Raw genomic sequence first — 24,851 nt, 5'->3', positions numbered from 1 at the left:
ATTAAAGGTATTTAGCGTTGTTAGCTCCGTTTTGGAACGATGCAAGTCCTTCATAGCACTGAATTGGTTAGTGAATTGTCTTACGCACAAGACCTGTCCAATTCCAGTGGGATGAAATAACAGAGCGGGCTGCTGCATTATACACTTTCAGTGTACAGTTTATATCTCGTAGATGGACGATGTTTTGGAACTGATCATTAATATATTATACTTAACGACGTACATACTAAACAGTACAAAGTTGTTTATGTACACAGGTGACTCTCGTTCCTGCTAATTCCCGCTTATATCGGGAACGCAAAAACAGAAAAAGTTTAACGTGCCGTGGACTTTCTGAGTAACACCTTCATTTTTGGTGTTCGGAGTCTATATGGTGGAGGGACTCAGTGAAACTGCGAACAACTCAGTCGGCGCTTCTACCGTGGCCTCGGATAGGATGTTGATACTTCTCATGACACTGAAATAAAACCGCTGACACGGGAAAACGTGGACAGCGAAAGCGCGTATAACGAGAGTCGTCTGTATGTTGTAAACAGCGTTATGTAAGCAAGAGACATGAATAAAATAAATATAAAAGGTTTAATAATTACAATAAGGTGCACTCATAAAATCTAATTCAGACTTTTGTGTTCCATCCATTTATGAAATGATGCAACAAATAGTACTTCATTCCTACGACCGAATCAGCTTACATTTATTTGTTTTCGTAAATATGTGCAGTTTTTCTTTAAGTATTGTTGTAAAATGGTTGCAGTATCCACAAAACCATATCCGTAGCAGCAGTTTTGCAGAGAACTGTAATGCCGGTTTAAACTGAAAGTCTTATCAGCTTAGCGCTTGAATGTCTGTGCTCTGCTAGTGAGACAGTGGATCAGACAAAGCGGAGAAAACTGTACACTCTACTAGCTGAAGTAATAATTACCTTACAAAATAAAAGATATATGTTTTATAAGACAGTGATTATAAGCTCCAGACGGGCAAGCTATAAAAATAATTGAATTTAGAAATAATTACAAATATTGGAGAAATTTTGCTGCAGTTGATTTGCTAGCTGAGATATTTTAGCGCTTCCAAACATGAGACGGAACTAATATTTCCTCAGACCGCGATTATAGGCTTCGGTTTGCAGTTATTAATGTGCAACTAATGTGTTCATTAGTTCTGTTATAGCGTTGCTCAAGTATGGAGCTGTAAACGTATAATGTTAATAGATACAGGTGACTGTAATACTGACTGAACCATATGAATCCTTAGTTTCGTGTTCGCGTTCAAGAATTTAATAAAGTATTTTAATATTACAGAAATTCAACGGTCTCTGCTGAGCTAGCCAAGATGTAGTAGTGAGTCTGAGTACTGATGATGGTGATGGTGATGATGGTGGTGATGGGAATTCAGGAATTCCGAAGCATGGTGATGGTGATGATGGTTGCCGTCCTCTTCCTCCAGATCTGGACTGCTGCTGGAAGGAGAGGTGTCTGCCCCGCGGCGCAGCTCTTCCCCGACCCGTGGACTCTGTCCCTGCAGGCCCTGACTCTGTTGCTGGAAGCTGAACGGCCATGTCTGTAAGTAGACAGACGTAAAACTTATTATATTATTTGTATTATATAGTGAGGTAATTTGGTTTTGTTCTCATTTGTGGTAAGTCGGTCAAATACTGTCTCATTACTGGCTGAGTAAATTTATGCCAAGACATAAAGGGTATAAAAGAAATAAGTAAGAAACAATTCCCACAATATTGCAAAGTGACTTTCATTTCGCCGTCGTCTTGCGGCAACTTCTCCAGCAGCTGAGTCAAGCGTGTAGCCTATGCAGATCTTTGCTCTGTGACAAGGTTTAGGAGTATTACAGTCTAACGGAATTAAATACTAAATACGTGAAAATTCGGTAATTTATTTAACAGCTGAGCTACTATCATCTTCCCCAGAAAGATTAAGTCTCATATAGGTAGTTAGCTACTGCATTATTCGTTTAAAATCAAATTAAAAATAAGAAATTTTCTGCAATTTCTATATTCCATTAGTCGTTATTTCACAGTATCTATTACGAGAATGACGATATTGTTGTGCACAGACGGACGGACGGCGAAACCTCTCTAACTTGGCACTGATTAATTTTTGCAGAGTTCAGTTGGGAACCTTAAGACATGTGTTTCTAAAATAGAAGAATTACCGATTTTAAAGGCAAAGTTTTTTACGAATAGGCGTGATTCATTAATTAGAGGCCAAATATATTATATTATTTCGGCACAGGTTTACGTTTTGTCTTTGTTTTAAATTAAACAGTAAAATGCCACCCACGACCCACGTTTCCGAAATAATCCGAACCCTTCCTCTATCTCTTTTTGATAAACAAAGATGGCGCTAAAAGTTTGGGGGTACTAGACAGGATCCACCTGGGACAATATGGCGTCCGGCCAGCGTTCGCTTTACAGACATAGACAAAAGCGCGAGGGCTCACCAAAATAAACAATTAGATTGCTTCAAGAATCATTAAAAATTGTTGCGAGCGAGCGAGTGAGCGTGTGAGGACTGCATCCAGCTGTTCCCGTGTTTATAGCACGAGGACAAAGAAACGTACCAAGCACGCTTCACTGTTTCCTTATATCTTCTCGATGTACAAGCAACGGCAGTGAAATAAAAATGTGGGAATGATTGCACAGTACAGACATATTTGCGTCGATATGAATAACCATATTAAGCAATGGTCAGACCATCCTCTCCGTGTTACTGCGTCTGGGTGGAAGAAACGCCCAACAGAAATACGTTCTAGAATCTAGAGGCCATTTTCGAAATGAAAATGTGAACTGTACGTCTAAGGAGCCCGCGAGTTGACTACATCCAACTCTTTTATTCTTGCTAGTTATAAGCATTCTTTCATCGAATTTTCTACTTCTACATTAGAGTAAACATGTGACTAGTAAAACTATAACGTCTATTCACATTTTAGTTCGTCTATAAACTATTTAATCAAAATGTTAGGGATAATTGTGGGGAGGGGTTCCGCGGTACCATGAAGGTTGAGTAAGTCTGCAGTATAGCATTTAGGTAAACATTAATGTATGTTAAGAAATTGTATGAGCTACACGCGATGTTACCGAATTAAGGTGTCGATGTTACTTCTAGGAACACTTAGATTATTTCAAATTGCTCTTTTCTCTTTCAATATCAAATTGGGGAGGGAAGCTAGTAGTTTTAGGGGTAGGCTTCATCACCATCATTATCAGCATTAGACCGAAAGACAATCTACTGATCTAAATATATTTATACTACTTTTTCAATATTAGGGCGTGCACGTTTGTTATGCTAACCTGTCTTATCGTTACGTTACAGGAATTAATAAAAAAATTGTTTCTAAGCTGTAAAGCATAGTTTGAATTTGTTAAGAAATATTGGGTCTAGCTTAATGAAAAAGTTTATGTAGAGGTACGTAATAATACTTTTATGATTTGTTAAAAATTACAAACATGGAGGCGGTGCGAAACTTTGGATTGTGTCTGGCAAATGTACCACTTTCGGAATCAGTAGTGGAATATTAAATTATATTAAAATTAATATTTATATTTCTTGCTATCTTTATGATATAGATTGAAACGCTAGGAGAGTCATTGAGTTATTCCCATAACTTGTGTACTTTTTTCTATAAACGCCACCCCCTACGCCCCAAATTAGAAACAGTACTACGCGTTAAAAATTCGCACATTTTTAGACGAAATAACCCTCGGCGCCTTTTCTTCTGCTGTCTACTTAAGCTGCTGTTTGTGTTGGAACGAGCTGCCGGGATATAACATGTCATAAAACCCGCCCGCGACTGATTATTTTCAACGCTTGCGCTTCCAACATAGTGGAGTGGCGCTTTGCGAGCAGGAAGGGCGTAACTGACTCTTCGTTCATCTGATGTTACGAAACAAAGCTCTGCAGAGCCCTAAACTATCTAGCTGGATGGCTCATTAACTTTCTCAGTAACCAATAACAAACTGACCTCCAAAGTAAAAGACCGACAGACTTCTTGAGGAACAAATTAAGGGACAAACCAAACTGAATGTCGATGTTTTGTTTTGAGCTGTAACGTCGTAGGTAGATACAAACTTTTCGGAGGAAACATGCTGTCTGTATCAGCCCTTAAGATAGTAATTTTACTCCGAAACGTTTGTAATTACCTAAAAGTCCACATGACTTCACGACCAGAAGATTAACATCAGCACCTTCAGAACCTCAAATCTTACTAACCAAATAAATGTTCCTAATTTACTTGCAATACAAAGAACCTTAACCTCTGCTCTAAACTAATTAACTACCGTAATTGACCGACTAATTAACTAACCTAACCTATTAAACAAGCAAAACGGGCCGACTAACTAACTAACAAAGTTATATAAAATATTTTTTTACCAGACTGTATATTTACTGAAGAGTGCATTCTTATCTCTGTTCTGGAGTTATAGTTAAATTAATATACTTTAACGTGCTTTAAAACACAGCTCATCAGTCAAGAACGCCACCAATCCTTAGAATTCGTAGTGTTGGCAACAGTGCTGGACCAGTCCACAAAAATACCAATTGCCATTACACATTCGATATTAAACACGCAGAGGAATATCACAAGATACCAATGACAAAATACTACTGTCATTTTCTTCATGTAAATACTTTTGTCGTTGTTCCCATGACGTCACAGTGATTATGCATTGCACTGCCACCTCGCGGATAAGCGAAAAAATGTTAGGGGGTTATATATTTCGCCATGAAACATTACTACAGCAGTAATTTTAGACAATTATAACAATAAAACATGAAGGTCTTCTTCTGCAGATGAATTATTTTTGGGTGGCAATTTTCGAACTAATGATGTAATAATGTCCTGATAATGGATAATATTTACATTGTTTAATGTGAAAGAGATCTCGTAGAACTGTTTGAACAGTTAAATTATAGAATTGTTTTAACATATGTTTCTGCGATTATTGAAACAACTGTACTGTGCTTATCTCTCGTGGTCAGTCACAGCGAAACAGCAACAATGACACAAAATTACACAAATTTGCTTCGAACGCATCTACATCAACAGAGAACTAAAATTCAAACACTTGTTCTTACCAGTTAGTTTGGAATTTTTCCTTTCACACTCTAAACTGGATGCATAACCGATACGTATAGAAAATTAATCAGTTCAACCTTACTATGTGTTTTGGTGCCAGATCCGTTATAGATAAGCGTTTCTTTAGATCGGTGCTCTAATAGGACATGTTCAATGCGGAAGATTTCACTGGACAAGGACTTTTGTTCTCGAGTCTGCTAAGATGGCTGTCTTCGGGTCCCGATAATAGTGAAGGCAGCAAGCACCTCTGATACATCGTTAAACTTCTACCAGACTACACGGCGCAACAATTTAGAAGACAGCCATCTACATTAACTGTTTTGCTCTGATTCAATTCAGCTGTGAGTCGCTTCAGAAATGAATTCTGTCGTATCATACAGTTTGTGAGCGGTGATAGACAGCCTAAGAATGGACACTTCGCAGAAAAACCTGAGGCGCTTGTATTAGACCTACTCCAGTGTCACCTGTCTGCCATAAACTCCATGCGGACTGGTTCTGGGTTTGAAATCTGGCCTCTACGATGAGAAGAAGGCGCATAATCGATTAAGATGTGGCAAAAATTGTGACTGATGGCTTTAACTCACTTCTTTCTGCAGGTTTATGCAACAAGACATGTCCTGTCTGTCTTTCTGCTTGTACGTACATAAATAGATCGGCAAATACCTTCCATGTCACACCACAGAGATCAGGTTCACGACTCGTTTATTCATCTGTTTGTTATCTTTGTCAGGAACAGAATTTATGTTTCTGTGTAGTGACATATCTTAAGTCTCATTGGCTTTTTAAAATTTATAATTTTATACTAACAACGGAGTATCCTGATCACTAAAGAATGATTTTGGGAAAAAGGTTATTTGGGTTCCTAGTCAAAACAAAATTGTTTATTTCAGCGCCTAAACTACAGAAACGAAGACCAAACCCAAACAAATGTATCCTGGGTTCTAGTCCCGGTCAAGACATATAGGCCGGAAACTAGACACGACAGAAGAACAGGGCGAATACCAAAACTGTATGTTTCGGTGGAGAGATTACAGGAAAGTAGGCCACAACCTCGAAAGGCCAATACTTTCGAAATTGTCCTGAGTTGGAGTCCCGGTGGTTTTTTTTTCTTTGATCCACAAACTGTTTGCGATAGAAGAACGGAACCAAGAACCACAATGTTTGTTCCGGCGGGGAGATTAGCTATAGGCGCAGCGGTTAAAAACCCAAGAACTGTCTTCAGTTCGAGTGCCAGTGAAGATGTTGAGTTTGCAAATAATATTTCTTATGACATTTAATAATACTACCATGCGTCTGGGGAATTGTCGATTTGCGGTCGCCTGAAACCCACGTGTCTGATGCTGTTGGCTAAGGCTTTGAAAACTTATTTACTACACAAGAATGAGATCAATATCTCCGTCTTCTGTTGTTGTATGTCCACGACGGATGTAATTTCTGTAGTTGAAAAGCCACAAGTGGTGATGTAAAACTGTTATGAGATGGCGGAGTTATCATATAGAATAATATAAATCCAATGTGTAATGGCGAAAGGTTTGAATCGAGATATTTCGTGCGTAGCATGGAAAGGTTCAAGCTCGTGACTCACCAAGTTGAGAGGGTGTATGGGGGCCACCTCTGCCATTTCGTCTGTTAAGATGGCCCTGAGGTGAGCGATGTAGCTCGTGGCGAGGCGCAGGGTGTCCAGCTTTGACAGCTTCGTGTCGGCCGGTACCCAGGGCAGCGTGGTCTTCAGGCGGCAGAACGCCTTGCTCAGGACACGCATACGCGCCCGTTCCCTCGCGTTCGCTGCGTTCCTTTGCTGCGGCTTCTCGCGCGTGCACATCCCGTCCTCGTCATCACAAAGGTCCGGGCTCGAGCCCCCGCGAGGTCCACTTACTGCACCACGTCTTCGGCGAGGCATGCCCTGCTGGACATAGAACACTGTTGCACTGCACTAAGTATCAAAGAACCGTTGCTTGCTGCGTCCGAAAATGTAAGGGGAAAGTAATTTATGGTTCACTGATAGCTCCTTCGACCAAGTGACCGTAATTTTTTTTAGGGAATTCTGTCTTCATTACGTCCATATTCAGATTGATTCTTTGGTCAGCCACCTTCACCTTGAATGTGTACCTAGAATGGTCCCCTTGGTAAAGTCGGCCTGAACTTGAAGTTGGCTACTCACTTCAGTCCAATCTAGAGGTGAGCATAGTAGTTTTTACTAGGAGAACAGTTTGAGCTATTTAGAAGTGTTTAAAAACTAGAGAACTTCATGAAATTAATTTCACAGTTAAAATCTGTGTACGGTCATCATTTGTTCGTACTGACTGCACACACATATCAAGAGACATAATGTTAATAATTAATCAAGAAACGATATTCAAAAGTCGAATGGGTGCTGAAGATAACTGCATTGCACTGTTAGTCTCGTAAAAACTGACATACGTTTCAGAGGCTCCTACTGCCTCTATCACCAGGGAAAGGGTCTACTACTGTTCACGGCGCAAGTTCCTAGAAGTCAATGATATTCACATTTTTCTCTACGAGAACCTGAAATATGACTCTCGCGGGTGTTTACAAAATTTTAAGAACGCAAAAATATTAAATAAAGGAAGCCCATAATAAAGAATGCACCCAGATTACAAGATGTCGAGGTAAATCTTCACAAATTCGAAACAGTAGACGGCCAGCTTCACTCTTTACCACCGATACACATCTGATAGGAGAGTTGGTACCGGTTTGAAGTTCTCTTTGGGAAAGTTACTTCTCCTGCCGGAGACCGCACCCGGATCGTCATGCAACTTTACCAACAGGGGCAAATCCTAGTCTAGAAGTCAGGTCTGCGAAAATACAATATTATTACCCACTCCCCAACATTCGCAGCGTAGTGTTAACAACAACAATAATAATAATAACAATATGTCGTTGTTGTGTTTCAAAGTAAAGCTTTGTTTCATATTCTGCCATTGTTAGTGTTTTGGCTGCGCACTTCTAGGCAGACCGGAGATTTCGCCATTGATGGCCAAATTAAACCGTCCCCGTTCTAACATTTTCATAGTTTCCTGTTAGAAGTTCTGGAAAGCAAAGTTTTCATCCAGAGCAAAGAGAAATAATTAATACGTATATTATTTTCTTTGGGATATTTTCTCATATGTGACGGACAGATGCGTAGCTGTGTTGAACGTTGGGAAGTGAGGAGCAAAACCAAAATATCAGCTGTTCGGAGAGCCGTGGATTCTTGAAAGCGGCAATTAATGTTAATTTGAGTTACTAACAACCGCGTAGTCTGATTGAGAACCGAGGATCTTTGTCGCTCGAATACTGGGATCGTGGGTTTAAATCGCGTACCACACTGTGGCTTGTTGTCCTATACACCTAGAGGCCATGCGACAGGCTGACTTTCGGGGTCCTGTCAATTATCGAGAAATGTTAAGGCTCATATCGGACCTTAGTGTCTGTTTGGTAGGCGTAGTAATAATTATTCCTAGTTGATACGCGTAACGAATATAATATTATTTACAATTTAAAATAATTTATTCAACCCTAAAAATACAATTGTTTAATCTTTTATATTCCGTTCGTGTTGCCAAAAATATGAGGAGAAATCTTGTAAATTGTCTTGTATGTATTAAATATTTTTGTTTCGTTGTGAGGGTTAGTTTTATAGCACTGTCGAAATAGGAAGAATAAAAAAGCGATGATATCTTGCTTTAGAGAATAAAGTGGGTTTTTCATTATGATAATTTTTAAGTCCTTAGGGGTTTTTAACGATCTAAGTTCTGGGTGTAAGTAAATATGTAATCAATTAATGTATCGTTTTAACAGATTTATGTTAAAATGATTCCTCTGTCGACAACTCACTTTTTCTTACCTTCAGTTTTGTGTTCCTTTCTTCTTTTCAGTTTTCCTGCACGTTATAGCTATGGAACGTGCACAATTCCACTACACATCTTGCAAACAAAATCACAAAATCAGAATCGAACATAACAGTCACTACAGTAACATGACAAACACATAAACACACACGGACCCTCTGGTCCCTTCTGTCGTTTCCTGAGGGATAACAGACAAGTCCCGTGACGAAATCTTCGAACTAGCGTGACCAACAATTAGCACATACCAGCAGGAGGGGAGGGGATCTTTTTGGGGTGGGGGGATGTGGGATGCTGAGGATCCATGAGAAAGGGTCGCGAACCTAGGAAACAGGGCGTGGTTTCCAAACACACGTAATGGGATTGGGAGAGGCTGGATTGGTCCAGACATCGATAGGGGTTATGTCATTGGTAGATTCGTAAGCGCGAGATGATTACAGAAGCTGTTTCACTAAAGGATGCCAGGGGAATCGAAGTAACATGTCTTAGGGACTATAGGACTAGTCTTCTTCGTAAATGTCACGTTTTTATCTCGTATTTCGAAACAAATAATCCAGCAATTCAAATAACATTTCCGCTACTTCTGTTACATAAATGATCTCATGTGTTAACCAGGGCTTTTGTGTTTCTTTAAATACTATTTTAATATTATCTTCCCGGTTGGCTCAGGTCTCCTAAGTAGTATAACTTCTTCAGGATTACCAAGTAAAATTTTATGTGCATTTCTCATGTCTCCCATGCGTGACAAGTATTTCGTCTGTCTCATCCTCTTTGGTTTGATCACCCAAACAGGTCTAAGATTCTGTGATGTGTACAAATTATGGAGCTCCTTATTGCGCAATTTTCTTTACCCTCTGGTTACATCCCTCTCTCGGTTTCAGATATTCTCCTCAATCATTTTGTGTTTGCACAAGTACGATTTTGAGGTCGTACAGAAAAGCACTACATTTAATCAAAATCCGTTCAGTGGTTCTTGAGTTGAATCGACTGGACAGACAGACTGACAGACAAGATCAGTCCATTATGAGTTCTCACTATGCACTTTGTGCAAAGAAAAAAATAATATGGAAAAGGTAATAATAAATAGGCCACGATCGCTAATATCAATTTTAGTCGTATGACTGTGTGTAGCAGCGTCGTGAAATAATGGATGTACAACCAGTCAGTCAAACCCGTGTCATCCAAACCTGCCAGCCTGAGGGTTAAAATCTACAAAATACGAAAAGGAACAACATTCCGCATTCCGTGGAGTTGCAAGTGTGGAGAAAGGGCGTGACATGAGTGCCCATTGCAGAAATGTATCACCAGGTCCTTGTAATCTGTGTCTCGCGTCGTGTTCTACAAGCAGAAACTGCAGAACACGGCACTGCCGACTTCCTGTTGATCCCAACGTGCCAGCCACTGCCAGGTGGATCCTCTCACCTCGCATGCCCAGACGTCCTTCCTCTCTATGCCACGAGGAGCCGGGTTCCGTTTCCGGGATCATCTAGTCGTTTGTTTGAAATCCGTGGTTCGTGAACCTCTGTTTTGAGTTATATGTGCAGTGCCAAGAAAAGAATTATCTTCTCCAAGAAAGTTTTCTCACAGATGGAGATAAGTTCATAATAATGATATTAAATTAAAGCTGTCTCTGGTGCCTAACTCTGTACCACGCTACGCAGAAATAGGGGGACTGGAGGTATAGCTCCACACATTTTTAACCTTCACACTAGGTGCAGGTTAACAGACCGCCATATCCTCAAAGATAATAACAGTAACAATAAAGTTATTCTGTGTTTAAGCACAGGAGTATATTTGACTACAGAAGTAAAGTTCCAGACATTCTTAACCTCGACGGTAGATGGAGAACAGTAGTCGCCTTCTCGCTTCGACCGCTTTACCCCAGGGTCAAAGAATCCCTCGTACTGGATGGGCCGTCAGAAGTCAGTAATTCCTGTCCCTGACGGGAATGGAAACGTGGTCGTCCAGACTGCACCCAGTCACTTTTCCGGCTGCATGTAAAGCAATAACAAATTTCTGTCTGCGCAGTCTGCTTAAAGCTATAGTCAGCAACCTATGTTCAGAATTAATCATCCTCTCTCTCTTCCCCACCCAAGATTTATCTCTTGTATCTCTTTTCTATACTTTTCTTCACTTGTCTCTCTGCATAGTTTTTGAGCTTTCCAATGTACGTCTACTTCATTTCTTCATTTCATGCAGCATCATTTGATTCGGATCGGTCATTCATTGGATTATTCAGTTTCCTGGTTCGGATGCCAGAATCTGATTCATTTTTCATGTGGATAAAATATGCGAACTTTGTAATATTGATGCCTTATTGGCATTGATGTTCATTCATTGCATGTAAAAATCCACTACTTCAAAACTAATCACAGCATATCTATCTCTCTCACAGAATCATAAGCCATTTTTCTTTCTGCTTAATTTAATAACCACCATGTTTCAAATATTAGCTGTAAACCCAATTTAGGTCTGTATTTTACATCGTATAGGTCTGCTGATATCATGTACTACGGCGGTGTAGCTCCGCAATGTTAACCTCGGTACTAAAGGGGCGTGAGTGGTTTCACGCCTAGACCTCTCTACCCTCAGGACTTAACCGCGGGACGCTTTGGATAAGAGGCTGGGTGGACCCCAGAGTCTGTCTGGATGTAGTGACGGAAAGAAATTCTGTTGTGTCGGTAATCGAAACACGGTTGTCCAGCGCATAGCCTAGTCACTATGCTGACTGCGCTCTCCAGCCTCACATTAAAGAGATACAAGCCGAAAATAAATTATCTGTACAGCTCGATACCAAATTTAATCAAAATTCTTCATATAATGAAACATGAGAACCTACAGGCTGACAGATGTGACCTTCCTGTAAGACGTTTAGTTAATGTGTTTTTTTAAACGAAATCATAAAATGGCTACTTTAGTATCAAGTTATTTCTGGCTAAACAAATGCTACCACAAGAAAACTTGACAGTTTGACACACTGTCGAAAAGCTTACCCAAAGGTCGTGATCCTATTTCTCCCGGTCAGTGATTTCTAATGGTCGGAGGGGTGTGGGAGAGGTTTCGACGTGCAAGTGGTAGCCCATTTGTTTCCAGCTGGAAACGTCGTGTTTCTGGACTGACGCCCCATGCATTCCAGCCAGTCCGATCCAAATGCAGCCTACCAACCCTGTACCTAATCACAGATTCTCAGCACTGGTTTTCATTCTTGCAATGCAGTCTGACAGGTACAAATTTTGTTAAGAAATTTAATCACCAGCTCGGTACAAGTGTCAAGTTTTCACGCAAAGATCTCGCGATTTGTAATATATCATCAGTTGTAACTAAGTAAGACAACATAATGACCCACATGTTACGTACCATTTTATAAAATAGACCGGCGATTCTCACACCAGACGACAGGCAAAATTGTGTACAGCTTCATATATTTTAAACTTTTCCTTCTTAGATAGGAACCACGAAGACAAACGATTTTGAACTGCATGGCAGCAAGCATTAACCGAATTGAATCTGCTTTTACTTTCTTCGAGAATGCAGTTGTGATTTGTTAGCGTCATCTTAAGTTTTAAAGATTTGTGATTGTGGTAGTTACATTTACGCTATAGGCTTATTATGATTTTGTCCTGCATTCTGTGACGAGACATGGAAGCATACCGCTGTTCTATCCTCCGGGTAAAGCGGCCGGGGAGTGAAGATAACCACTCACGCCCTTCCCATACATCCGCACGGTGTCGTACTTAGTTAAGTACCAGGCACAACTAACTTTACCTGTACTTCTTAGTGGCTTCAATAAATCATCTGCATTTTTCTTTGTGTATTCATGTTTTCGCCCAATAAATGACGCCATCAGCTGCCCACTTGTTTTCTGTTGTCCAGTAACGCGCGCTTCTGGTCATCACATACAGGACTGGCCATGTAACAACATGGAAAACAGGGAAGAGCTGTTGCGGGCAGGATAAAAATAAATTGGGGATTTCTGTCTTCTGGGTTGTTGCACTGGTAAACATCGACCAGACTACACAGCGCAACAACCCAGAAGACAGAAATCTTCATACTAAGAATCGCCCTGATGACGGAGGCAGTATGACCTCAGAAACGTTGGTAAACATCTACCAGATTACACAGCGCAACAACCCAGAAGACAGTAATCCATCGCCCTGATGACGGAGGCAGTATGACCTCTGAAACGTTGGTAAACATCGACCAGACTACACAGCGCAACAACCCAGAAGACAGAAATCTTCATCGCCCTGATGACGGAGGCAGTATGACTCTTCATCGCCCTGATGACGGAGGCAGTATGACCTCTGAAACGTTGGTAAGCATCTACCAGACTACACAGCGCAATAACCCAGAAGACAGAAATCTTCAAATTGGGGAACATTATCAAAGCAGACGCAAATCTTTAGTTCGAAAGATTAAACTTTGATTGGCTTACGTTATCTTACGGAAGAAACATAACTACATCAGAGCCAAGTATAAGAAAATATAAACGAAAAATTTGGCTTTGCACAGGTAGCACCACTGAAAATAACAGCCTTAAGACGACGTGCTGTATTCCTAATGTTATATGCACCGGAGTAGTAGGTTATGACGCACCGTCTGAAAACATTTTTGTAAATGATGTTAGAATGTGAGAACATAAAACCAGCGTAAGAACAAAAGTCATTTCCTTGAAATTAGTTGTGGAAAAGGAAGTCATAAGTTGTGTGACATTGAAAACTAGACGAGCGTGATGTCGCGTGCTGAATTATTGGGGTGCTGCGCCCCTCCTACGACATTCATCACTGCGGTTAGAAACCCGTGGGATGTCTATCAACGCTCATTTTGCTGGACCTCCCCTACCACTCACTCTAAAAAGAAAACAGAAACACGGATCTCAGTTGTAACGCTGCATCTAACCCAGCCATGTCGTATTACTGACTGGGCGCCAGTCAAATGGGGGACAGGGCAGGCAGCGTGTTTGCTTCTTCCTACAGCGAGTAACCTAGAATCGAATTCAGATGCGTTTCCATTAACTCATTGCTTTGGCGAACCACTGATTGTTGTAATTTGTCATTTTGATCTGTTGTTTTAGTAACCGAATGTCGCGGCCGAGTGGTTATTACTCCATATTTTGTAGGACCCGCATTCAGATCTCTGCCCGATACTGACTAATTCGTCTGAGGTTTTTTTAATTATTTCCAGACAAATGCTGGGATATTACCTTACAACGAGCCACAACCGCTTCCTTCGATATCATTTCCATTACATTATTCATGAATCATCCCTTCATTCGGCTCTATATAATCTGAGCTAATGCCAACGTCGAAAAATAAGCTATACATAAATAAATAATTGTTGTGGTTTCACTCAGAACCTTCAGGAACATTGTGTGTAAAACTTCAAATAGGCCATGGCCACTTCATTTCCCATTGTTTCAGCTCACCATGCACAATCATCCGCCCACATCATAACCTCTGTGGACACGCAAGGGGTAGGATGCTTAAGATGAATATAAACCCTCTCCTGTCCGTCAACATCTTCACGCGGTACACGCCGTTATCACAAACGAGGCCTTGAGACCGAGTAATGGCGGTTTAACAATTACATCTCGGATGGAAGATATTGCTATACCGCAGATGAGATCAGGTTGTGTTTAATAGGCTGTTGTTTATGTTTAAGTTCTGAATTTTTATTTGTTGGTTGAAGCTGTTATACTTGCGTGTGACTAACACAGTCAGGTGACTATAAACTCATTAATCAATTTACTAACCAGTGGGAAGCTTCGTCAAATAACTCAGGAAACAACAAATCAATAATGCAACTGAAATTTCATGAAATATTAGTCGCTAGAATGTTCAGGATACAACGTGTTTCCTAACAAAAATTACATTTCCTCGGACTTCATCGTCATGGATGAAGTAAAAAAAATAAAATTAATTATCATTCTACCCGCTTGGTGTCACCATGGTCGTTACTTTGTAATCGGAACAGATAAAGAAACATTTGGATGTCTTACTTTCAGTCTTTGATGTCCACACCTCGACATGACAAATTGGCTCTTGAATAGCAAAAAGGAGGACAAGAATAATGATCACATTAACATTGTCTTCACACTTATTTTTGTCTGTTTTTTTTATCGGTTTTCTGATTTCTCTTTATATTCTTTTCAGAGTTTCGAAGAAACAATTTCTTCCACTAAAGAGCTGTACTTGTCCGTCCGTCCGTCCGTCTTGAGGAGGTCTAGGAATATAAGAAACTGTTTCTGTTTTGGGGCCCCGATGTAGATTTTCGATAGTCGGCCGAAGAACGTCACAAAAGAAAATGTGCAAGTTAAACATTTAGGATTTGAGACTTTCCGGCGATTTCAATCAATAAAATCTTCTCGGGCAACTGGTTACCGTATTCGCGTATAAAACATCGAAACAAACGTTACTAAACGAGCAGTGCGCTATGATATGAAGTAGTCCGGATGTCTGGATGGTGACCATTTTGATTTCCTCCAACCTTCACATTCAACTGTTAACATTTCGCTGACCTGTCGTTGCGTCACAAATCAGTGACACTGCTCAGTGTTTTGAGCCACCCCCACACCACCCCGCGTGTTTAGGCCGAGAGGTTAATGGTGCAGTGTTTACCCATATAAGAGTCCCGGAAGAAGTTGTTATTGAACACTTAGGGCAACCGTCACCATGACAACGGCTGCACAACTTCCGACACAATTTCCACTTCTGTTTGGGGACAAAGTCTCTTTTCCAGGACGGAATGCGAATTGACTCATGGATTAAAGCCATTTTCATCTCTCTGGACGATTAAGGAGAAGTTAAGAATGAGGTAATTTTAATTCCAAAAAAATATCGCTTATAGATAACTCTTGTGCAGTTTCCTTGAGTGTACAAATCTTTGTAGGCCTATGTATTTTATGAGAAGTTATTGTTTATGTTATTCGACCTGGTTTAATATAATGAAGTAAACCCGTTGCATTTTATCGAAGCACTTGAACCATTAAATAAAACAAGAATCTTTTACCCAGAGCGGCTTTTTCATTGCTTTCGCAAAGAAACTACATTTTGCCTGCGTCAAGGGTTCTGAATTTTTTTCAGACCGAGGAACATTTTCACACATTTATCGATTCGCGGGCCGCAAGGTTACAAGATGAGGACAGTTTGGTCAAGAGGGAACTGTATTAAAAACAGCACTGACCGACTTAAAAAACAGGTTCACACACAAGTAAATAATTTTCTTTTACAAAATCAGCCAGTATTTAGCGATTTGTAACTGCTTTTGCTTGAGCAATATTTTGATATGCTTGATTTCTGCTGTTTTGTTTCGCATGAATTACTTCAAGTTTTTATCAGTAAGATACATCCTAGTTCTTGATTTTAAGTTCTTCATAAAACTGTACAGCTACTCCCAACAATCGCTGCTGTCAAATACTAATGGCAAAAACAAAACGTTTTCTGTGATACCAGGAAAATATTTTGCGTCACTCGGTTTGGCACTGTAGGTTTATTATAAAAACTTTCAAGAGTCGCATAACACAGATCGGAGGGCAGCGGGTTGAGAAACCCCTAACCCACGTATTTAAGAAACAGGCTGATTGCTGTAGAGCTAAGTTATAATTTATCATGAAATAAAAAACACACACACATATAGCGCGTTAACCAGAATTTGACGTATAATCAAGGTAATCGTAATATATGGTAAGGAAACAAACCATGATGATCAAGCTAGGCTGGTAGAAACGCATACAGGTCTTGATAAGTGCCGTTTATTGCCGTCCGATTTTAATCGAAATTGTAGTGTAGTAACAAATTGTAAAACACTCCCAAATGTAAAATTTCATGAAAATCCGTTCAACAGCTCTGTTTCATGCATACGGAGGACAGACAGACGAACGGAGCGAGCTATTTGACACTTGAACTCGCACAAAAGAGATCTGATCGACAAAAGTCTCACGGATGTTTCCATAGCACTTCTGTGATATTTCAGTTATTTAAAAAAAATGGTTTTCGTTTTGTGCCCCCATTGTGAAGTGTTTCACAAATTTTGGATTCTATGCTGTGAAATAAAAAAAAAGGGCTCAGCCGGGATTTGAACCCGGGACCTCCTGCACCCAAAGCAGGAATCATACCCCTAGACCACTGAGCCGATGTAAATGTTGCTGTTACTACAGGTACATTAAGGTGTGATTAATACCCACTATCTTTTTTAACTTTATTCTTTTATATATTTTTTAACTTTATTATTTTATTCCTTCGGACATGGTCGTTTCTTCAGGTGGATACTTGTTTTATGAGTTATCACATATAACAAAGATCTGTCATGTTGGGCAACTTCGAAAGAGTGATTGCAGTTGTCAGCCCTGACATATAGTATATAAAAGACGGAAGGATATAAATTCATTTACATCATGTTTAGCGAAATAACCTCGTCATTCGTTTTAAATATCCTGGATTTTATTCACAAAATATATGTTAGCAGTCTAACAAACTAACCAACTAGATGTCTCACGGAACCCGAAGGTTCATCACCAAATTAACCACAGCCCTCCACCGGACCTTGTCCTGGGCCAACAAAATTTGGTCTCCTTCAACTCCTATCTCCGTTAAATCCTGCCTGAGATTATCCTCCCATTTTCGTCTAGTTCTCAGTAGAGATATTAGTAGCCTAGCTGTTTTAAATTTTAAGTGAGAAGTTGTGCCAAAAGCTAAGAATAAAATTGTCCCTGTGCTTAATTATGCACCGTGCCATGAAAACATGTTAGGCTGGAGGTTTCATTCCAAGCATTCTTAACCTCAGTACAACATTATGAAGTTGAGTGTTACAATCTGCCCTTGGTGGGATTCAGGTCTGGTTTATATGTCCGTGAAGAGACAAACTTTCAAATGTAGGGAATCTAAACCCCCTTGTTTAGCCTCTAACCAGTTCAAGCATTTATGACAATATAACGGAAGTGCATTACCATACCTCAAAATAACTACTTGGGGGTTGTGTCTACTCATAAAGTAATGGGTACACATTAGGTTAGGTTCCGAGAAAAGCTATGATGTGAGAACTCAGGGTCTCACGGATGTCGATCGATGTAACTACTTATACCCAAATATGACGATTCAAAATGTGTGTACCTACTTTTTATAAAGATATTGGTATTAAAACATTAATAATAAAGTGAAAAGAGTACAGTGTACTAGTATGTACTAATTTTCCTTGCTGTAGTCATTCAATGACTTTGTTATTTTCTGGCAGTTATCGTTCACATGCTTTGCAAGGTATTAGCAATGATATTATTTTGCAGAATTGGCAATACTACATGCCCATGTTGGAGTTGGTGTATGATGTTAAAAGTTATAAATGAGATGAGTATTTGTTTATTTTCCGTATTGGAAGACCGTTAATTTCAAGTGGTAATAACGTTATGATAGATGTGTGTACTTCAAGAAACAACGTCGTCAGATATATTAATGCTATTGGGCTATATTTCGAGACGCCGTGAATTCGTAACTTGTAATGAATTTGGAAGTGAAATGAAAACAAATGTGCAACTTGAATGATTGACTATCAGAGTACGATTTGTTAGAATAGTCTGAGAGTGTTTTCAATGAACTACCCTCTTCTAAGGAGAATTTGTATTAGGAAGTTTTAAAACATGGACTGCGATGATGATTCAGATTTGTATAGGTTAGAAGGTAGCAAAAATGAAAGAGGTGGCCTTATCATAAAGAAGAAGCCGCCTGGAGATGGAGTATTTAAGGCACCGTTTCCGAAGAAATCTATCCTTGGACTGGATAAATTAGCTGGTAATTTTTGTACTAATTTTATTTTAAATAATCTGTAGGTTAATGTATTTATGTTTGTAATTGATTATGTTTCAGTTTTTTGCATCATGTGTGTGGTGTTAGTTATTATAGTGGGATCACCAAATACTGTGGTTATGTCAAATTTAGACCTTTGTTTTCATGATATCAAGCATAAGATCGTTGAAGTAAAACTGTTGCAACTATTTTTCTATTACTTAGGTTGTGTTAATTCTCAGGCTGCCCATCAGAATATCTCAGAACCATGTTTCCTCACTTTGTTTTCTCTGATACTATGACACTGCCACTGTTTACATAAGACTGGTAGGATTAGACATAATCTATGATGTCACATCACCATAGTATCTAGGAGTTGAGTAATTACATCAGTTTTGTCAAGAGAGCTGGCAGTCATAACCTGTTTTTGGGATATCTTTCTGGAATATGTGTAGGAACTGAAGACAACCAAGAAATGTCTGAGCGGTTTGCATACTGGTGCTCTGGTTATGATTGGTGCTGACCATGAAGTGGATATGTTACCCATTACACCTGAGACCTGTAGAGGGCCGAATTTAGAGGGGTAATTTTATGGGTCTGGACTTCCTCATCCACTGAAATGTCTCGATAGACATAATATTTTGTTTTACAAGAAATTAGTCAGAAAGAAAAGTTAATGACGAGACCACCATTTGTTTAAACATCATAGGTAATATATAAATATTACTTCATGGTTTTTCAGAACATTGCCCTACCTAAGTAATGTGTCTTTATAATATATTGTGAAATAAATTGCAAGACACAGCTCACTGTGATATATGTCTGTTGAATGAGTATCTTTATGATTAGATTTTTATTTTCAGCTTCACAGAGGAAACAAAAAGAAGATGGTGAAGACTCTGAAACAAAGAAGTCCAGGGTGATGTCTTACATGGATGAAGATGACAATGGAAAAGAAGTTGAACAAGATTTGGAAAAGCAGGAGAAGAAAAGAAAGGAGAGGTTAATTGTTCTATGTGTTTGAAAATTTTGTTGTTGTTCTGTAATTTATTGTGTTAGCTACATAGTTTTGTCTTACAGTGTGATCATGAAAATGAGATAATGCAACATACTGAGAGGTTTGTTAACTGGTTACAATTAGCTTAATTGCACTGGCTGTGTGCAAGTTTGAGCACAGTAAGGAACTTTGTAAAAATTTTGAACTAAAACTAAATTTTTATAGTGGCATTTTCTCCACTCTGGAAATACATAATATTTATAACCCCATGATATGAAGATGAGAGTCATGTTTGTGAATACTGGTTTTATCATTAGAAGATGAAGTTTGTCTTAAGATTGTCCTTTATGTGATTCTGAGGCCTTAGCTGAATTACAATTTCACCATTTGGGTAGGCACTTCCTGAAACCAGGAAATTCTTATGAGATCCTGTTAAGTAGGATACTGTGCTTCACTGCAAGCATGGGACTACTGGTGATTTAGAAGAATGAGGGTGTACAGAAAATCAGCTAATGGTTGTAGTGTGAAGACTGTTTCAGTGTCTACCCCATTTACATACGTGCATACGTACATAGCAGATGACCAGAGTTTGATTTTCTGCCTTTGTTACAACATTCAGAACAGCTCTGGTGTTTGCACAACCTTCTTTCCAATGGTGACAAGGATCTCTTGCCCTTTGTAAAGCTACTGATGTGTGAACCTGAGCACTGGCTTCTAGTTAGTGTTGCAGTCTAGAATGTGTGGAGTTTTACCTTCACACAGTCATGATGTGCTGCTGTTATCTAGAGTTGGCTAAGTCAACATCTTACATGAAGATTTCTGTCTTCTGGGTTGTTGCGCCCTGTAGTCTGGTCGATGTTAACCAACGTTTCAGAGGTCATACTGCCTCCGTCATCAGGGCGATTCAGAAACCTCGCATGGAGCAAAAGGGTAAAAGCTGGCTTGATCCCGATGTTCAGTACGCATAGGGACTGCGAAAGCACGGCCTATAGATCCTTTTGGCTTGTAGAGTTTCCAGCAAGAGGTGTCAGAAATCTTCATGCTCACCGCTGTGAAAAACTCAAATCTTACATGTTTGCTTAATCCCTGTCTTTTAGGCATTACCGGCCAGCTCATGTGGAAACTCCATCACATACAGGTGGCATATCGAAAGAAGCTCGTGACAGATTGGTTGAGCGGATGCAGAAGAACAAGGAGCGCAGTGTGTTGCAGGCCTCTTCCAAGGACAAAGAGCGGGAGAAAGAACGAGATTGTGATGAAAAGAACTATGGCAGACATCGACACTCTCGTGGTAAAGAGAGGGGTTCACATGATAGAGGTAAGGACGATGGTGTTTGTCTTGTGCCACTGGAGTCTCTACAGTCTGTCTTTCTATTTAGATGATTTGACACGAATGTTGCAAAGATTATTTTGGCATTGTCAGGTAGAGAGTTGCAGACACTATGGTAAATAAATAGCTTTTTATGCCATCTTTTGGCAGTATGCTAGGTTATGTGCATTGTATTAGTCCATACATTGAATTACAGTTTTTTGAAATAAATTCTTAAATGTATGCATTACTATTTGTGAGTCAGATGCCAAAAAGATAATTACATTAGGTATGATTTTTTACTTATGCAGGAATATGATCCATACTGATTTCTTTCTGATATAAGATTTGTTACAGATCAGTTTTGAATTTACTGATAACTTACTGTTTCAGATAGGGACAGGAGTAGGAGACGAGACCACCGGGACAGGAGAGGTCGAGATAGGGAGAGTGAAAGAAGTTCAGTTAGTGGTGGCCGAGACAGGGGATCTTCCAGATCAAATTGGAGTGAAACACCACACTTTAAGGATGAGCCTCTCACTCCAAACATAAAAATAAAAGACTCACCCTCCAGGTAGGTCCTGCTATGCAAATAACAACACTTAAGTGCACTATTGCTATGTACACAGGCTGTATATTTCTAGAAAAATATGACATTCATATATATTCAGTGCTTTGCTCTTGAGTTTAGGTCAAAGATAATGACTTTTGACTTAAGCCCTTCTTATTAAGCACTAAGATATTTACGTAAAGTTCGAAATAATTTTCCTAGTACCAAAATTCATGGTGTGGTCGTTAACGCTCCTGGATGTTTCACATTTGTTACGTAGCCCAGGCTGGCTGTGAGGTCTTTGTGATTTTCCTCAGTCTCTCAAGGAAAATAGCTGGAAATTATCATAAAACGTGCCATGAATGCTTCCTTCATCACCCTTTCCAATTTACTTTTTAGAATTTTCATGCTGTTTGACACTGTATAACCAATAGAATTAAAAAAGGGTCAGTCATTATTTTTTTATTTGTGAGCCATCATTTTTATTTGTTGGAAGAAAAGTAGAGCCATGTCTCCTGGGCTGTTCATATGTGGGGGTGCATTCTGGGGCTTATTTATTAGTTATTTTCTATTTATTTAGTTCTGGATACTGAACTTTCATGTGAGATGCACAAGTGAGGATTTGTAATGTTGTTGTGTGTGAATGAGATGGGTGATGCATTACAACTGTAGAACTCAACTTTCTCACAGCTTTAGCTTGACAATCCCATATGCTATTTTAATCTTTTCTCTTATTTAGTGGATTTTATTAAACCCTGTATGTATTCATGATACTGGCCATGGCTAAGAAACCAGGACAGTTCGTTTCTCAATTAATTAATTGCAGCACACACACACATATATATACATACACATACACACACTTTCTGGCAATATATCCATCCTGTTTATAGAAAACAAAACATGGTTTTGCATTTGTTGGTCACCCATTAATGAACTGGCTAATTGGTTCACAGCAAAGTGTTCTCTTTTAATTGTTATTAGAACCAGCTGGGATGAGGATGATCCTGCCCCTTCTCGTCGCTCCAGCTGGGACTTGCCAACACCAGTTGCAGGACGGCCTGATGGTGAGTGGTCAGAGAGGAGTTCTCGAAGAGGCACAGACAGACCAGACCGCAAACTGAGGCATGATGAGACCCCACGACCTACACCTGCTCACAAGTACAATACCTGGGCCCGTGACAGGAAGAAAACTGGAGCAACTCCATTACCTGGCAAAGGTAGAAGGATAGAGGCATTATTTTTATTGATTGTGTGTCACTATTTAATAATATGAATTTCTTTAAGGATATAAAGAAAAACAAATAAGCACAAATATTCTGATATGTTACTTTGCATATACAGATGTATTTTTGCAGAGTTATTTATTTTACCAAGAATTATTATTTCTTGATTGTCTTTTGTCAAATAGTTCAATTAAAAGTTGTGTGTCATAATGGAAACTATAGTCATATCTTTTTATAATGATCCATTTATGAGAAATGATTTTAAGCTTCATATAGTTTTTTAGTAACATTATTATTTTTTATTATTATTTATTTGACTGCAAATGGGATTTTACCTGGTGGCAGTGGTCCTACAATAAGACACAAAACAATAAGACACAACAAAACAATAAGACACAACAGAACAATGAGACAGAACAAAACAATAAGACACAAAAAACACAAGACACAACAAAAACAATAAGAAACAACAGAACAATGCGATACAACAAAACAATGAGCCAGAACAAAACAATAAGACAAAAAAATAAGACAACAAAAACAATAAGACACAACAAAACAATGAGACACAACAAAACAACACACCACACTCAAAATAAAACAACTCATAATATTACATAACCATATAACCTAAAGTACATAACTTAAAGATTAATACCAACTAGACATAAGACAGTAACAGTAATGAATTACATACGTCATGAACTGATGCACTCACATTTCATCAGGACCTTCTCTACACTTCACTACACTTATGAAGCCTTCCCATCCTCACCCCAATTTACCACCCTTCACTGCACCCACCCATGTATTCCGTTCACTTCACCTCATTTATCACTTTCCTAACCTTCTTCCTAAAAGTACTTGGTTTACAGGAGAGAGTCCCTAAAACATCAGCAGGTAGCTGGTTCCAGAGTTGGATGGTCCTATTTACAAAGGAATATTTTCCGATATCTGTTCTTTGCTTTCTGCTCCTAATTTTCCGAATATGATCGACCCTGCTCAGATAGCATGGCCTTTGCAATCTGTCACCTATAGTCTTCCATGCCCGTTCTCTTGTGTACGCTTTGAAGAGAGCACATATACGTGCTATCTTTCTACGCTGTGCCAGGGCTTCCCAGTTTGAATCGCTCCTATGATATGCAAATTTACATGCTTTCTTTTGCACCCGTTCTAACGCATTTATCTGTCCCTCCCTGTAAGGATCCCAGCACGCCGGCCCATATGAATGAAAACTAAACTTGCTTGACAGTATTTAGTGTAAACCCTCGAATACAAAATTTAATTAAAATCCATTCATTGTGTTATGAAGTTTATTGTTTGTTGTGCATAATAACGTTTAACAAAAGTGAGTTTCATGATAAAATTAAGAATTTTCTATATGGTGTTGAAGCTTGGTTTATGTTTTAGGAAGTTAGTTACTGAAGTAATGAATTTCAGTGTTGAGAGTTTATTTTCCACTAATTTATTTCTAGAGAGAATGGAAATTTTTGTCTTTTTCCAGAAAACGATGTACAGTGGGCATCAACCGAGGACCGGGAGCTGTGGGAGGAGGAACAGAAGAGACTGGATAGGGAGTGGTATGCGATAGATGAGGGTTATGATGGTGATAACAACCCCTTTGCTAATCTGAGTGAGGACTACACAAAAAAAAAGGAAGAGCAGTTGGAACAAAGGAGGAAGAAGCGCATGTCAGCACAACAGCGACAGATCAACAAGGTGATTTAGAATTAAATTATTCAAGTGATATGTTTGTAATAAATTGTCCAAAACTTGTTCTTGGGAAGCTTATTTCAGATATCGAATATTATCTAAGATTTGAAGTTCTCATGGTGGTGAGTATGAAGATGGTTGTCTTCTGGGTTGTAGCACCGTGTAGTTTGGTATTGTATTTGTTAAATGTTTACAGTATTGGAAAGTGTTTCAAAGTGATTTTGAGTGAGATCTATATTTTGTGCTGCACAGTCAGCCATGTTTTAGGAATTTGATTAGATTTGTGTGTTATATCATTAGGATGATCATATCTAGAAGGACAAGTCTGGCAAAACATGTGT

General features: G+C 39.2%; 2 protein-coding genes and 1 non-coding gene across 6 annotated transcripts in view; 1 reads left to right on the top strand and 2 right to left on the bottom strand.

Moving 5' to 3' along the window:
* Positions 1-560: 560 nt before the first annotated feature.
* LOC110830020 (basic helix-loop-helix domain-containing transcription factor HLH54F) lies at positions 561-9,165 on the bottom strand. Of its 3 annotated transcripts, none has more exons than XM_022064386.2 (3): positions 8,942-9,165; positions 6,680-7,014; positions 561-1,560 (listed from the first exon to the last, which is right to left on the bottom strand). In XM_022064386.2, exons 2-3 carry the CDS (start codon positions 6,992-6,994, stop codon positions 1,324-1,326), a joined length of 552 nt encoding a protein of 183 aa, XP_021920078.1. In that variant the 5' UTR covers positions 6,995-7,014; positions 8,942-9,165; the 3' UTR covers positions 561-1,323. The 3 variants fall into 3 exon arrangements, with proteins under 3 accessions (XP_021920078.1, XP_021920077.1, XP_021920075.1); XM_022064385.2 differs by having other exon boundaries at positions 6,680-7,000; XM_022064383.2 differs by having other exon boundaries at positions 6,680-6,997.
* Positions 9,166-17,000: 7,835 nt separating this feature from the next.
* TRNAP-UGG (transfer RNA proline (anticodon UGG)) lies at positions 17,001-17,072 on the bottom strand. Its single transcript has one exon. It is a non-coding gene; the product is annotated as a tRNA-Pro (tRNA).
* Positions 17,073-18,066: 994 nt separating this feature from the next.
* The window catches only part of Prp16 (ATP-dependent RNA helicase l(1)G0007), a 36,120-nt gene continuing 29,335 nt past the window's right edge, over positions 18,067-24,851 (top strand). For both annotated transcript variants that reach the window (XR_002543144.2, XM_022064353.2), the window contains exons 1-6: positions 18,067-18,721; positions 19,579-19,717; positions 20,810-21,030; positions 21,415-21,595; positions 22,556-22,791; positions 24,302-24,516. Coding sequence is in view for 1 of the 2 variants with exons in the window: in XM_022064353.2 (XP_021920045.2) it covers positions 18,571-18,721; positions 19,579-19,717; positions 20,810-21,030; positions 21,415-21,595; positions 22,556-22,791; positions 24,302-24,516 (1,143 nt within the window). In the remaining variant the exon portion in view is untranslated. The remainder of the gene's footprint in view (positions 18,722-19,578; positions 19,718-20,809; positions 21,031-21,414; positions 21,596-22,555; positions 22,792-24,301; positions 24,517-24,851) is intronic.

Source organism: Zootermopsis nevadensis, unplaced genomic scaffold (genome assembly GCF_977971745.1).
Source record: "Zootermopsis nevadensis isolate Lab colony 2312 unplaced genomic scaffold, Znev_1.0 Znev_ptg000028l, whole genome shotgun sequence".
Lineage (NCBI taxonomy): Eukaryota > Metazoa > Arthropoda > Insecta > Blattodea > Termopsidae > Zootermopsis > Zootermopsis nevadensis.
Note: the sequence above shows the minus strand (reverse complement) of the source record. Positions and strands in the feature narration are given on the sequence as shown.

Coding starts and splice junctions, on each gene's coding strand:
- LOC110830020 (XM_022064386.2), bottom strand. CDS start 6,994: ATGCCTCGCCGAAGACGTGGTGCAGTAAGTGGACCTCGCGGGGGCTCG. Junction 1,561..6,679: donor CCATACACCCTCTCAACTTG/GTGAGTCACGAG, acceptor GTCTACTTACAG/ACATGGCCGTTCAGCTTCCA.